General features: G+C 38.3%; 1 protein-coding gene across 1 annotated transcript; it reads right to left on the reverse strand.

Annotated features, from left to right (window-relative positions):
• Positions 1-14759: 14759 nt before the first annotated feature.
• Positions 14760-16519, reverse strand: LOC124311905 (1-acylglycerol-3-phosphate O-acyltransferase ABHD5-like). The gene is made up of 2 exons (XM_046776273.1): positions 15677-16519; positions 14760-15595 (listed from the first exon to the last, which is right to left on the reverse strand). The coding sequence occupies exons 1-2, from the start codon at positions 16330-16332 to the stop codon at positions 15310-15312; spliced, it is 942 nt and encodes a 313-aa protein (XP_046632229.1). The 5' UTR covers positions 16333-16519; the 3' UTR covers positions 14760-15309.
• Positions 16520-16939: the final 420 nt, after the last annotated feature.

The following is a 16939-nucleotide window of genomic DNA, read 5'->3' on the forward strand; positions in this document are numbered from 1 at the left end:
AAATCCGAATTAACTGTAGTTATCGAACAAATACAAAAAATTGTTTTTAAAAATCTTCTTCTTCTTCGTTTTCCAAAAGTTGAAAAGTAAGGTATCAAAGTTTTCTTCCAAGAAATCGTAGACTTCTTTTACCCCCACTAATCCTGCTTTGTACCATGAACGTAGACAGATTAGGGCTTCAACGGTCTCAGGCTTCAAGCTCATTCTCGAAATGCCAAAAATATCCTTGCCAACAGTAAAGGCCCTCTCGCTAGCTGCGCTTGTCGCTGGAATGGTGAGGAGATCTCTAGCCATTAAACAGCAAATTAAAAGATAGACTAATTGATACCTTTCAATGGATCTGAACTTGACTGATTGGTTATTTCTGTGCTTGTTGCAGGAAGTGCATCTGCATCATCCATCTCATTCTCATCATCACTTTCAATGCTAATGTTAATTGGTAAACTTCTCTTTTCCCCAGCAGAATTGCTCGATTTAGACAAACTTTGAGGTTTACGCGATAACTGCTCGCCATTATTAGAAGTAGATTTACGTTTAGACATACTGTCTTCACCACTTCATGTGTTCTGCCTTTTGAAGCTCTAGCGCGTGTCAGCGTCTACTTAAAACGTGATGACTGAACATCGAATGTCTGCAACTCTGCATCTGCAATGCATGGATTTAAGCTATCCTATCCCTCCAGATCTTTCTGGCACTTTCTAGCTGTGAGATTCTTTATTTGACCAATAGATGGCGCCACATCTCGGGTTGACCCGCGGACACGGCGGTTCGACCCATCACCCGCCCCGTTAAAAAAATGCCTCGATGGGTTGAGTCGGGTTGGGTTTTTTTGCCTTTAGCCCGAACTTTGGCCCGGGCTTTCATGGCCCGGGCCACAGCCCTACTCTATAGGGCTCTTTCGGATCTGTTTTATTTAGCCGATTGATCTGGCAACGCAGCATGGTGCCGTCTCTTGGTAGGGCGAGAACGGGGAGAAGAGGGAGAATGAGAGGACGCCCTCCTCCAGTCCTCCCTCCCATTCCTCCCATTCTCCCTACCAAAATATAAATACATACCGTATCAAAATACCATGTGTTGTGTACTACAGCATTATTAAACTGGTACTCAATGCCAGAGCGATATGTTGGTTCCAATTGGTTCAAACTAAAAAAAAAAAAAAACTGCTGAAATTTTATTTATTTTAAATACAAAGGATATTCTCTCATCTGTCATGGTGGATCCAGCAATTAATAAAACCCTTCTGTTACGAGTTTGATAGGCACACCCATGAGTAAGGTCGGTATAACGATATTTAATTTTAAAATTTATTCAAGAAGAAAAATGCGATTTAACGAAAAAGTAATTGTTATTGTCCGAAAATGTTGGTTTGAATTTTTAACTGCATGCTACGACTTGTGTTTCCTTCTTTTTTCCGTCTCCCCATGTGTCTCCGAAAATGTGGGTTTAAATCTTCAACGGCATGCTACGACTTGTGGATTTCACTTCCTTTTCTGTTTTTAAATACGTCTTCGGATAGTGTTATGTAGTCTTTGCTGGACTTGTCTTTTTTTGAATTTTTTGTCGTTTGAAAAAAAGCTTAGCTAAAATCGTGCACGGCGACCAGCCGACTATCCCATTCGGGAACAAGCAATGGTGCTTCCTAATTAGGTAGGTAAGTGGAAAATTATAAAGGTAAGGTAAATGATTAAGCTCGTTCTCATTGAAAAATACTATTAGAAAGTAAATGAAGTTGTGCGAAACCTCTTTATTCATGCACTACTCAACTCTATAGTACGTAACGTGGGATTAATGTTCTTCAGCGATCGTTGAATTTTTCTGTATACTAGATTTTCCGTTTAATTTCCACATTTTTGCTAAATTACCGGTTTTTTATAATTGTTTGCAATTTTTTTACATTTTATTTCAGCAATTGTTATTTAGTATAACTTTACCTTTCACGTCATCACTTTTTCATTAATTTTCAATCGTTTTATTGTGTTTGATCTCTGTTAGATGTGGTTTGATTTTTAATCGCTGTGAAAAACATTGTTTTTTAAAATCAGTGTATGATTTGGTTTGATTTATGTTTGATACATTTGATCCATGTTTGATTTATGTTTAAATATTTTTCTATTCCTTTGTTTGCTTATAGAAAGCAAAAACCGCACCTCATAAGAACGATTGATTTTTTTGACATGTTTATTAGTCTTTCAAGTTCCAAGTCAGACTAAGCACCTTTTAATGATAAAACGCTTCGCATGTAAGGTGTAAAAAAACGAAGGAAATTTAATTGCACTTTTAATTGTAAGTTGTAAGTAATTAAGTAAAGCTGTAAAGTGGTAAAAAATGCATCGTTCTTGGCGTCGCTTGTACTACTGTTTAGTACACTTATTTTTACTCTGAAATTTCAGTAGCTTCTGCTCGAAATTTAAATTGTGTGCTCGAAATTTGTCCGCATCAGCAAAAACATTGATTTGTCGTTCGCAACGACTGCAAATTGGCCCACTCATTATCGGCAACGGCTTCTTTGATATCACGATTGTGGATTGCAGAATAATAAGTAAACCGACTGATAGAGTTACTTGCCTAAAAAAAGAGGAATTATGCGAGGGGTCGCCGACTCATTTACTAAGTGAACCAAGGGGAAAATTGGCAAAAATGTTTCCCCTCCTTTTTCCATTTTCCCTTTTTTCCCCTTTTTTCAAATTGTTTCAAATTTTTTCGAATTTTACGAATTTTTTCCAATTTTTTTCCAGTTGCTACTTTAACCATTTCCCCCTATTTTTCCCAGGTTTTCCCTTGTTTCCATTTAATTTCACAAATTTTCTCAGAATTTCCCCATTTTCGTATTTACCGATTTAATGTACAAAAATATTTTTTATTCGTAGATATTTAGCAGTTGCAGGGTATTTACTTTAAATTTTATAAGAAAGGTGTATTAGCATGTACAATATCTTCTCGATACACGATGTTATTACATGACGGGATTGATGGTGGAGGGAGACTGCAGATGTAGCTAGAAAACGGGTGAAAGGCATGGGCAATAACGGCTAATTTACTTCCCGTTGAAGATATTGTTTTTCTAATTCTGGTTTGGCCATCAAATTTATACCATGTACAATTCACACAAATGTATTCATCGGCTTTCTTGTCTTTACCCATTTGCCATTCGTAAATCAGCTTCTGTTTATTTCCTGAACAAAATTGGAATTGTACGTCCTAGTAAAAACAAATAATTCCTATTTTTTTCTGAGAGGAGTTTCAAATAAACACCAGTCTCCGATTCTTACGATCATTTTTCGAGAGTCAGGAAATGAAGCTGCATAATGGCATGAAATGGCGACACGTAAAGTACAGTTATTGCTAAATTTCTTAGTTTGTTGTTCTAAAAACCAAAAAGATCATTGTCTTTTGAACGAAGCGTTGGTTACCTTCTGCATAGCTATTTTAACAAACGCAAAAAGGTGAGCACCGCCTTAACCAGAAAAATGTTCACTAAAATCTCTGAAATCTCCTTGTTCAATCGAGTGAAGGACCTCAAGATCATACGGATCTTGTTCAGCTACACTTTTGGCGCATTCGTCGTCTTTTTGACAGTACTCAGGAACTTCCTCTTGGTCTTGCTCTTGCAATTCTTTTGTCTGATATCGTTCTGTTGCTTATGTTTTTCCCGTACGACGAATCAAACTGAAAATTTGCTGTGTCGCTACCATCTAATTCAATTCCTATATCTTTCATCTTGATCTTTGTCTTGAATTCAATTTCTAGATCTTTCATCTTTTTCTTTGCAATTCGCATGCATATTTTCAGTCCCTTCGATCTCAACTGAGAAATCGAACTCATCTGAGGGTAGAATGATTTTTTTCAGAGCGTCATATGAGCCACCACTTCGGTTTCTTTTTTTTGACATCACGACGATAAATAACACAATCTTGGGCACCCTGCTGCTGGAGAACAAGATTTCGCATCTATTTTCCTGAAGCGATCTAAAAATTCCGATTCCGTGATACTTGGTTGGTTCAGGCCGACTGGACACAATGAACGCAATTTACGAAAAAAAAACTCTCGCACTGTTGACTGCTCAGTAGCCATGGAAGCAGTAGGGCTGGATTGTTTTCAGTTCGGCACTTCCGTATGAGAAGAATAAGAGAATGGATATTAATCTCGATCGACAGATACGCATTTGAAGAAATCAAATTTTTTGCTAGGGTATACATTTTGTCGCTTGTTACTCACAAACGCCAGTACTCCAAGCAAAACAATACTGTCCAAATCTGGTTGATGCGCTGCAGAGGCAAAACATTCTTTTCAAGGAAAGCAGTCCTTACCAGGTACATCATCTCTAGATAAAACGATGTACCAGCAGCATCCCCCTATTTTTTCAAAAATTTGGATCATTACATGATGTTTAATTTGAAATTTTATATTCTCGGCTATGGTTGACCTTCCAAAATTTGGCCAACATCTCACGAACTATGGGATTCGAAATTCGCTCAGCGGCGCCAAAGTTCATCTTATCCACAAAAGATAGATCGACAGCAAATAAAAGAATAAAATAAGAGTCTATATTAGGATTATAACATTGATCAAGCTAAATGAAACGTATCTTTTCGAATTAACACCTTTTCTTTAGACTTATTTTCCATTAGGCAGTGGATGTCGTTTGAGGTGGCGAAATTGTTCCCAAGAGCAATGAAGTCTGGATTCAGCAACTTTGTTTGAAGTTTTGTTAGGATATGGGGAACATCTTGTATAAAATTACAAGTCCGGATGTTACACGACAGCCCCGGACATAATCCCAAAAAACTATGTTCTTCTGAGTTTATTAAGGAAGCTAGAAATTGGCCTTTCAAGACCTGTGTGCTCGAGCATGAACTTCATTTTTCTGCTATCACCATCGGATCCATTTGCTATTACTTCAATTCCCATCTTCTTTAGGCATTGTGTAATAAAAGTATGCCTACTTTTTACGTCAAGTGATTTCATCTTGTTGTCACTGGCAAAAGACCCGATTCGAATAGCAGGAGAGAAATCTGCCAGACGAACATAACTTTGGCCGCCTTGTAGATCTTGAAGTCGAGTTCAGTTTGAGTTATTTGCCTAATAAGAGAGAAATTATGGTAGTGGTTATTTAAAACCAACGGAAAGAAGTAGAAAAAAAACAAGAAAAAAGCAATATTCTACGCAGTTAGGTGCCTGGAGGTCCTGGAGCTACAGAGGCGAGCAATACACAAAAATATTGATGACATGGACCAATGGCCAGCACATACAGTGCCAAAATACTAGCCACACAAGATTTTTCACCAATTGATGTAGATTTTTTTTTCTCTGATTGTTTTGGAAGAAGTACCCCGTCAACGAACTATATTCTCTCTTCCATGTGTAGTCGCAGAATTAGCATTTTTTCCATGTTCGTTTTTAGATGACACTTGAATGCCATATTTCGCGAACAGGGAAGTTTTTCCTGCTCCACCCTTGCAACTAGCTGGTCACCACCTGGTAGTCTCAATCTGGGGTGGCATGTCTTCTCTCGAGCGTAGGTGACCTTATGTCAAAGAAAAAACAAAAATTTGTAAAATTCTTGGATAAGGGGGGAGTGTACAATAAAATATGTTCTGTGACTTACGAAGGCAGCGCACTTTCAGCGATTCATTATCTTCGCTCTTTGGATATTGGAGGGAGCTATGCATTCCTCATCCGTGTACTCGTTTTCATTTAAGTCGCTGCAAATATCCCTGAAGAGAGTTTGATTTGCTGGAGCGGTTGCGTTTAATACATGTTAGGTTTGTATCCTTTATTTGGTTCGAAATTAATTCCAAAATAATGCAACGAAGAATCAATTAATGCCGGATTCACTTTACATATGGTACTCTGTACTCTGTAGCATCCTCATATTGAAACACACTGAAGGATAACATAACCAAGTACTGCATATCTGAGTGATCTTGTACGTATTTCAACAAATTTGCCTTTCATGCGATAGAGCGTCCATTTCTATACTGGAATAGTATGAAACATATCATTTGCTCAAAGTTCACTCCATATATAAGTATTAAATAATTAAACTTATATTTGATAGACTGCCCGTCTATCTGCATTTTTTGTCAAATTACTAACAAAACAATTCGGTGTCCCAGCTATTTGCCGCCATTGTTGTCATCTTTCTTCAAAAATTCAGGCATTTCCTATTACATAATGGGAGAAAGTTATGGGTTTTTGCTATTATAAATGCTATGACAACAATCAAGCTTTGAGCTATAGCCTCGATGACATACACACGAGATAGAGAGGTAATCCAACCCCGGAGAAACGGATCTTTCATCTCATTCCTTGTCATATTTCCTAACATAAATTGGGTGGCCAAAACGCTTAAACGGCTGAAACGCCCCTCAACCATTGAACGTTGGCGTTGATGTGATTGCGTATGCATTTCACGCCATAACCGAGTCATAGAGGGGTTGACCTTGGACTAATGGCGTTGTGTTCATCTGATGCTGCAATTTTTTTTCTGTGTGACTCTTTCAGAAAAAAAAACTTGTTTTGTTTAACGTTCGTCAAATATTGATCAGTCTAAGAAAGATGATACACTTCTTTTGTCAGGGCCTGTTTCACACCTACAGTATATTCAACTAAGATAAAAAGTTAACGATACCAATATTTTTATCTATCAATCACTTTATTTTAAGGATAAATTATGAAGCACTGTTTTCAACGGTTGGCTCTTTATCAGTAAAATTAATGAAATTGGATAGATATAGCTTTGTTTCAAGTAAAATTTTCTCCTGCGTCGTCAGTTGTAATTTTACCGACATTCTGTTTACATTGGATGTAAAGTTCGTATTTTTGCAACGTTTATTACGCTATCTGTAGCTATTGCAGCTAAAATTGATTTTCTTTGAAGGAACTTGCCACTGGCCACAGCAATGAACCATGTCATCTGATTCCAATTTGAATGTGTTTTGTAGAGAAGATATAAATGTTTTGTTACTTTTAAAGCCATATACAAGTATTATTATCATGTTAATTTTGGTCGTAACTGCATGGGTTGCAGTTAGTATTTGGTTGTTGCCACAAGACCTTTCCCATTATAGTATTTGATAGTTAGAAATTTTTATATATTGCCTTTTGTTTGGGCAGCGTTTTATTTACAACACATCGAATCCTATCAAAATACACTGTATACCTTTCAATGGTTTTCCTGTCAGTTTGATAATGTTTGCCATTTTTTGAGGAATTGAGTTTAAAATTTCTTTAATGAGGTATAACTGTACCAATCAAATCCGGTTTGCTTTTTGTGGTCTACATCTCTAGCTATTGAAAATTGTTGTTACTCTATAGTTTTAATTTGTTCTTATTGTTTGTAAAACAGTCATTACAAATTGTTGTTGGGGTTTCAAGTTGGTTGTGTTTTATCACCAAGAGTTCTGGTTGCAGGTGATAAAACAAAAGGAGTGCATGTGCATCTCTTTCTCAGTTCTTTTTTGTTGTTTTACCTGATCATAACCAAATAAGCCTTAGACACCTAAAAAGGATGTGACAATATCCACTTGAGAATGTAATTGTTTAAGTTTGAATACTTGAACTGGGCCGAACAACATTTTTTCATGAAATCTTGAAATGATTTAAATAATACGGACCTTAATACGTCAAATTTTTGGTTAAATTAATTTTCATCTGATCTTTCAATTATCAACCCAAACTGCTGTCAAAGAGATACAAACAACGAGATTAAAAAAAAGAAGACGCAAAGCACCACAAGAAAAAAACAGCTCTACTGTCCGCCGTCTCCGTAACACTGTAGAAAATCAGCACGTTTTGCAACACACATTCTTCTTCTTCGTGGTGCACATTACAGAAGTTAAAACCATGGCATCAATGTAGAGTGACGTCGAGGCCTCTGTCATCGATATTCAAATTATGACAAAGATCCTATGCTACCACCAAACGACCGTAGTTTTACCACCAGCATTGGGCAGCTTGCCAGCTGCTGAGAAAACCACGCCCCACCCATTTACTTTCCGACTTTTAAAGGAAGAAACCATGGTAAAAAGGTGGTCAAGGGGGCTGCAAATGCCGTGTGATTTGTTAAAAATCTCCCTGAAACCACTACTACTTGGTGGAAGATATGTTAGACAACCCAAACTTCAGGATTCTCAAAGCTCTTGCTGTAAAGGACCACACAAAGCCATCCATTGAAGCAAAAGAATAAAAGATGATATGAGGCCAAAGAAAAATAAAATTGTGATCCGAAATTGGCACAAAGGATAAGATACCCACCCTACGACAACATCGAGTTCAGTTTCCTTTCTGACTTCACTTATTTTGTCGTTAACTCTGTTTAAGACTGCTGGTATTCTAATTCGGGAGCCACGCAACAAATGACCGGTAAACGCTTTTTCTTTAGAAACTTTGCCGGAACGAGAAGCCGGGGAATTTGGAACGGAATTTGAAACAAACGAAAGGAATATATGATGCTGCTCATATTGATGCAGATCGTCGTGATGACGACGACTGATGCAGCAAGCAGCATTTAAAGGTAGAATGGGACTCTCTGGTGAGAACGTCGTAATGCAGTCCAAAGTAATGAAAAAGGGGGCTCACAGTAAATCAGGAACTATGAAGGGTGCTCAGTTGAATGCGTTTTTAAAGCCACAACAGTTCCTTAAGTTTGCATAACCCTTTTCCTTCTCTTTTTTTTTCTTTTCCGATTTTCTTTGGGCAATTGGATGTAAATGTTTTTGGGATGCGATTGTTACCCTTTGTCAGAGTTTCCTATAGTGGTTGTGGATGTACCGTGTGTGGTGCTGAGTGGCAGGTTATCAGCAGTCAGTATCCAAAAAGATCATTGAGTTTGGTCTCAACATTTTTTTTCAAAATATTTCATTGATATATACTAATTTTTTTAAAGGGTTGTATTGATAGAAGTTCTCAAAGAAGTCACAATCAAAGATTTGGTCGATCAATTCCCCGACGTAATTACATTTTTGCTTTATGACAATACGTTCCCTGCCACCAAGTTCTGGTATTACATAAAATATTTATAAAGAAACCTTAAAATAATGACATTATTTTTACAGCCTTGCTTCTCTCCGTTTTAAAAATGACGAAACGTAACGTAACGAAAATGACAGATTCAAAAATTTCCGGGAAAAAAGTCTATCCTTTCCCTGTCTACACTGAATTCCTCCGTGACTTCCCCATGATGGGGGAACCTACAAATAACATTATTTGAAGAAACAAGAAGAAGTGACAAAGTCGAAGAAGAATGACTGTTTAAAACATTTTTGCTTTTAAAAATTTTCCTGAGCAGATTTTTATGGATTGACTCGCAACAAGAACCTCCGAGAAAAAAGAGGAAAGTCACACAAGAAAATGATTAGAATGACAATGGAGAAGATGAGAGTGGAGACGTTGAAGATGAAGAAGAGGATAAGGATGGAGAATAGGATGAAGAAGAAGAGGATGAAGAAGAAGAGGACGAAGAAGAAGAGGATGAAGAAGAAGAGGACGAAGAAGAAATGCTGGACCATCTTTCATTGGGGATGCTGTACTGGAACGAGGAGAAAGAAAGCAAGATGATTCCGGCGTTATGCAAGAGATTATTAAATGCCCGAAAAACAGCCCCAGAATCAGACGAGAAACTGAAATTGCTTCTACGAGAAAGAAATTCGGGAATTGAGGATATTCCCAAAATTGCATGTATTAACTGTTAAACTGGCATTGTGTCAAAACGAGGCTCTCTAGACGGATAAAGAGAAATAAAAAAAAAATTGTCTACCATAACAATTAAAAAATTATTGGGAGGTATGCAATAAAGAGACGCCATTTTTAACCAGTCTTCTTCTTTCCCACGCTCATTTGCCACGAGCCAATGAACGCTCCAATTACTTTTAGTTAAAAATGGTTATTCGTGAGATTTAATCAGAGCTAATTATGTTACTGGGAATGGATACCATCAAGGGAGAATTAATCAATCCATGAGGTTTTTGAATACAAATCATTCCTTCTTGAATCACTGCAACGCCCATCGTGAACGAGATCCAGAAGAGTCTTAAAAAAATTGATCACACCTTCACAAATGGAATCGAGTTCCAATTCAAAAATTGCGTTACACACAACACCTGGCTTTTTATCATGGTAGGTTTCTTCTTATTCTTCAACTATCTCCCCTCTTACTCTTGGACTTAACCGTGTTGGTATTTTTCCTATCACACTCACTTACCTCTTTGCAGGAACTTCCGATGATTGGTCTTGGCTGGGGAGGAAGGAGAGTCCAGCTAATGATGATGTTCACTTCTGTACAAAGAGAACCAAAGGTTCGTCGACAAAATCAACAAAGTGGAAGACGACGTGGTCAACAAGCTGACCCTAAACGCCAACAACTTCGACAACGTCAACAGCAACAAACAGCATCATCAACGAGTTGGCCAACAACGAGGTCAAAGAGGAGGTCAAAGAGATGTCCAACGAGGTCTTCAAAGAGGTGGTCAAAGAGGTGGTCAAAGAGGTGGTCAATAACATCACTATTGTCCAACACAAAATTTGGAAAGCTATGAAGTGCGTTGGTTGAATGACACTAACTACAGCTCTTTTTTTGCCCCAATTCATGTTCTCGTGCAACTGTTGTAACCTAGAAACTAATACAATGTCTGCTGTCGTGTTCAGAGAATGAATTAACCTTTGCTTTCTGTAATTCAAATAATCAATACAGTGTACAATAATTACACTTCGAGAATTTCATTGTTGAGAAATTGATTTTATTGCTTGATATCAATTTATACCAACTGATTAGTGATTGTAAGGCCAAGGATTGTACTTTAATAACATTATGTCCCTGTAAAAAGAAACAACATTTTTTAAAAAGTAGCCTGAATTGAAGTACATTTTTAGTTTGAAATTGGGATCCACGGTTACTGTAACTGCATCAGCAAGAACATCTACTACCTGCAACATTCAGGCTCGTACATCAGCTGCAAATGGAACATCTTTAGACAAATAACTGTATGCTTGAGCGATCTGGCGAAGAGCTGCTGTTCTCAGAAGACTTGGTAGACGATACATCTATCAAGTATCAAAAGAAGTTACAGATCTGTTCATAACATCAGGGATAACACTATGCTATCGCTGGGTACTGGTAACTTTTAACAGAAAAAAAACTAAAATTACTTATTTTAAGCCGGTAACACTGAAAATCTTATTATTGACATCCATATCAAATGATTATTCCATTACAATCAAATTATATTAACGAAAACATCAAAAGATTGCCTGGACTTCTTCATCCCATAACTCATCAATCTGTAGGATACAACGAATCATCGGTTGTTGCATCGGCGGCCACCATCGTGATAAAGAAAAACCTAAAGTGCAAGTGCATGACGCGTACCCAACCCGGTTTGCGAACGCACTTGCACTTTAGGTTTTTTTACGCTGCCCTCTGGTGGCATGCTTTCTAGGTAGCTTTCTCATTGTCTAACCGGAGTTATAGATGATGCTAAAACCACTGTCTGTTTAATTCTCCTCTCGGAAATTTTTATAAAGTTGTAGCCAATATCGCGAATCAAAAGTAGGAAAATGTGCTTAAAAATCGATATATTGGACCTAATTTTCAGCGCCAACATCTACTGAAATTGTGTTAATTAAATTTTTTCGTTTTCCGGACGCCATTTTTTTCATCCACACGTTATAGTGATCCCGATTCATGATTTCGCTCATGTTTTCAAACTTTTGAAAAATGCTCAATTATTTAAATGTCCAGAAATAAGTGATAAAGAAAATGGAATTACATTGTTTTGTGTGCCCACAAATTTTGTAGAGAAATGGAAAGATGCAATCCCCTTTTTTAACAAATCGTCTCATGTTTGCTCACATCCTTTTGATGAGTCAGATATTGAAAAGGGAAAGGAGATTTTAAATGTTTTTTACCCATTTTCAAGATGGCAACTAAAGCCTGGTTCATATCCCAAACGAATGATACTTGACAGTGTTTATCCCCAAGAACTAATAAGGAAACGGGCAGGAGGAAATGATCAACTTGCAAAAAAGTTAGTGTCAAAATAAGGAAAGTGTTGACAGACTTAGTAATTACTTAATGTATTAAAATAAAATACAAATAAACAGAAATAAAAAAAATTTCAATTGCATTACAGTTATTTTGCAATATTTTGATGTTGTCTGGCTTACAAAATTGAATTTTTTACTTTGTATTCATTCTAACTTTTCCTAGCGCAAACGAATAAGCAGGATTTTTCTGAAAGCTTTGGCATGAACTACTTAAGCTATAGGACGGGACTCTCGTCCTATCCCGTCGTGTTATAGCTTGTCGGGTGGATTTTTCATAACAATTTTGAAATGGGGATCAATCCATAGAGTTTAAAATGCTAAGTCTCCAGAGCACCTTTTTGATAAAGTTAAGAGCTTAAAAGATGTTTGCGTTTTAATTTAGAAGGGAAGGGAGAGTTGTGCGTTAGTTGTCTCCACCTAGCGCTAAGAATTCTAAACTCTTCTATGGTTTTGGAGAGAAAACAAGCAGAATACGGATCACAAACACAAGATTCCAGAGAATCAGCAGAGAATTACAGGGTGGTCAACCAACAATCACCGCTAGGCGGGGACAACTAACGAACACCTAGCCCTTACCCCACCATCTTAAAATGAAAATATCACCGAAATTAAATATTTCCCGCATAGGGACAATTTATTAGACTTTAGCTAATTTTTTAAACTCAACTTTTTAAAGAAATAAAAAAAAGGGTAGCCGACATAGGAATTGTCGAAGTGTCCCGTACTCTAGCTTAAGTAGTCCATGGCTTCGGGACTTGGGGAAAAAAAACAGCGTTTCCCAACACGCCCGCTGTGGCTCTGTCAACTAAGTGCCAGCCAGAACACTTCCAGGCGGAAAATGCAATGGAAGGCCTTTCAATATAAATGGCTTTACCATAATCTATATTTTTGGTTCTAGTATAGTGGTTCTTCGACATCTTTTTTCGCATTTGATTTCATCGCGCAACGCAGCATTTGAGTAAAGATGATGTCTGCTACAATAGCCTGCTCCGCCTGTCTGACGTTTGTCTGACCAATTGACGAAGGTCACACAAACTTTATCTGACTTATACTTTGTCAGACTTTATCATCTGACCTTCGTCGATTTTGACTATCTCGTGAACGAAAAGAGATAAAAATGTGGACTTTGTCCCGTAGAATCGCCTAACAATTCTAAACAGTATAGACTTATTCCGGAATTTTAAAGTCTCTTTCCGGATTCCTTTCCAAAAACTAACTCCGGAAAAAGAGGGTTTTTCGGACGGTTTGATTCGGAGATCGCTTGTAATAATGATATTTGATGGTATTCAATATACTATAGCGACCTTTCGTATTCAAAATGGACGATATACACCCATTCTTTTTAGGGATTACACAACTGCTAAAAAACCTACTAACAGAACAAGTCAGGCTGAGAAAATGCGAACCTCTTCTGATACCGAACGGATGATCCACTGATCATTCGTGAGCTTGAACCCTCTTCCGCTGGAATTCTACGAGAAATTGGAGCCCGTTGACTCTGAGAAAAATGGGGTTTTCTTAGTTGAAAACACTTTATGATTTGCATATTTTTCCAAACACGTATTTGCTAATAACAAATCGTGGTGTTTGCTATTGGCAAGCAAAAAGGTTTGATATTTGAAGGTATGTTATGGGACGGGAAATATTCCCGGAGCTATCAATTCAGCAACAAAAACTTATAGTTTGGGAAGCGCGCCTTCGTTGTGATTGGACAACAAAATTCAAAAATGGCATCCGCAATAAAGGACTGTATTTTAAAAACTAATTGTCCGAAATGGGCGAAATTTGGAAAATAAGTTTTTTAGGGTAGTATAAACCTACTGTCCAAATTTCGCTCAATTCTAAAATATGAGTGCGCCAACGATTCGTTGACTTCGGCTGGATTGACACCACAAAATTTTCATTCGGTATCAGTTTTAAAAATATCAAGATGTACTGCTGTTCAGCTTGTAAAAAAGATATCCCCCTTAAATCGATTGAAGAGCTTAGAGCCGATTTGAATAGTCGCAAACTTTTCCTTCGGTTACGTTTCCCCATTCAATGTCATCAAAAACCTTGTCGGGCCTCTACTGGTGGCATTAAAGAATATGTTAATAAATTAATGAATACTAGTTGGACAGTTTCTTTACTGATTACAGCGTTGCAACAAGTAGTGTTGTGGAGATAACAAATATTTGTATAAAATTTAAATAAAATATAAATAAATTAGAGTTTAAATTACAAATTTATAATAAGTATTTTACATCTTAAATGAACTTTACGCTCAAATCTTAATAATATTACATGAAGAACCAAGAACGTGCAATAAAAAAATTTCAAAAAATACCAAACAGAGACTCCGTCTATAGATGTTATACCAATGAAAAAGTAGTAGACATGCAAAAAAGTCGTGCGCAGTTTACGCCGATGCGCACCACAGAGGCCGATAGCAGAACTAAGATTGTTATTACGCTTGACCACCTATGTACCACAAGAAACGAGACGAGAACCGACTGCTTGTCGAACAAAAGACTTGAAGTAGATAGGGAGTCAAGCGTAATAACAATCTTAGTTCTGCTATCGGCCGCTGTGGTGCGCATCGGCGTAAACTGCGCACGATTTTTTGCTCGACTACTACTTTTTCATTGGTATAACATCTATAGCGACTGTCCCAAACAAGTTTTTTACTATGCTCTGCAAACTGTTTCGTTTTTCTGAACTTACAGATCGAGCGCTAGATGGCGAGCAAACTTCTACACATGAATCAGCACACACTGAAACAGTTTGCCGAAGGTTTGCACGTGATCAGCACACGCCGAATCGTGGCAAGTCGAAGATAGTAATTTAAATGCCAGATATTACCAAAGCCGAAACTGTAAATGGAAAAACTTACCATGAGAATTTCGTCAAACTAATTCGATTTCGTTAATCCTTCTTATTGCACAACTGAATGAGCCCTAGACATTATGAACTTTCATGTCCTTCGGGGACGGACTAAAATTAGGCTCCTGAGGTAATGAATGGTATTGCCACATCAAAGTTGTTTTCCTGGGTCCCCATCCAAACCCTTCAATTGGTGGATACTATTGAAGGATGAAAACATAAGATAAGAAAGTGAAATTGTTGTTAACAAGGTGAAAATATAATATACCAGGTGGTGAGGGAAAGCCCACGAATTGTGAACAACAGAGTTGTTAAAAAGATAATAAAATCCAGGACGATACAGGGGATCCAGAACTTTCAAACTGCATTGAATCTCTCTGTGTGCATTGCATTGTTCTACAAAACTTAGGGGCTGTGTAACAATTCGCCCAAAACGCACGCTGCCATAACAATGTGATTGAACTCAGCAGATCGATCTGCATACACATGGTGACCAGCGCCATGAAGAACATTGAGCTTGACAGTAGGTCCATTCCAGCGCTCTTTGATACTCCGGCCCGGCTGCCTATCAATCCAAGAGTTCACTCCGTATATAAAGGTAATGGGAACGAGTGGTGGAAGTTTCATGATACGGTCGACCATGGGAAATCGTGCGTAGTTCGAATTGACCATCATAGAATGGAAGGCCGATTATCCAGTTGGGGTACGTGCATTGCACTGGAAAAGATATTGGGATAGTGTTTCAACGGCGTTTTCCACCGCTCCCTCAAACTTTCGATATAGGTAGCTTCCACATCTTCTCGTCATTGTGAAGGGTCCGACCGCTCGGAGAAGAAACAGTGGATTAGCCAAGCGGTGGAGTAAATCGAGAAGTTTCCACCAGAGAGGTGTGTGGAGTTGGGCTGCATCGTTCCCAGGTGGTTCACCAGGATCCGGAAACCCCCAGGGATCTGCCAAAACCAGGTGGACAACGCGATCGGGATGTTTTAGAGCAAAGGCAGACGAAAGAAATCCTCCCATGCTGTGCCCGATGAGAATAAATTTCTCATATCCAATAGTCGTCATCAACAACGCGATCGATTTGACAATTTGATCCTCGGCTTCACGAGCATCACTGCTGAACTTGGGTCGGCTGCTGCCGCCAAAGCTTAAAACATCAATAACGATCACTGGCCTATCTCTTGCAAGTGCGTCAATGTTGAGTAGCCAAGTTGTCAAGGCAGCGGCGAACCCGTGTATGAATAGCGCTGGCGTCCCGGTTCCATCTTTGTTGAGAATAAGTGTCCGGATTAGATTGTCCGTTTCTCCAACACATCTCCCGATGTTGACTAAGCGGACTTCTTTTGGAGCAGTGAGGCCTTCCAGAAGTTTTTCTTCTGAAGATATGCGCAGTTTCATTGATGTTGGACACCACTGAAACGCCATCATTGAACGTATCCAAATATGACTCGCAGTCACTTCCCAATAAAATGGGCATTGGCTTTCAGGTCTTAAGTAGGAAGTGGAACGTAACCAGTTAAAGCTCGCTCTCACTTCCCAATGAAAATGGACCTTGGCTTTCAGAATATGGAACGTAGCAATGTAAGCCTTGCTCGCAGTGACTTCTCAATGAAAATATGACTTCTAATTCTTACTCGCTCTCACTTCCCAATGAAAATGGGCCTTGGATTTCAGGTCTTGAACTCTTACTAGTGGGCTTACAAGTTACAATTTACAAGTCGGAAGTCTCTAGAGAAATACAAAGAAAGGAAAGTAGGAGACTTGGTCCAGTGATCAGTCACGGCAAATGAAGAGAAAAGCTGAGGCAGAATGTCTAGTAGAGCGTCAAGCAGGTGCAAGTTGCTTGGCCTCTTACTAGAAGTGTGAAGTGGGTGGGGCGAATTGTTACAGGCTGTAACAATAAGGCTTTGAAATGTTGAATCTTTCTTTGATGATAACTACTTCCATTCACAACTCCCGCTTTTGCAATATCTTGCATGGAAATCACCATTTTTGACTTAGCACGACTCGGCGTGTGCTGCTTACGTGATGCAGT

This window comes from Daphnia pulicaria, chromosome 8 (assembly GCF_021234035.1).
Source record: "Daphnia pulicaria isolate SC F1-1A chromosome 8, SC_F0-13Bv2, whole genome shotgun sequence".
Taxonomy (NCBI): Eukaryota; Metazoa; Arthropoda; class Branchiopoda; order Diplostraca; family Daphniidae; genus Daphnia; species Daphnia pulicaria.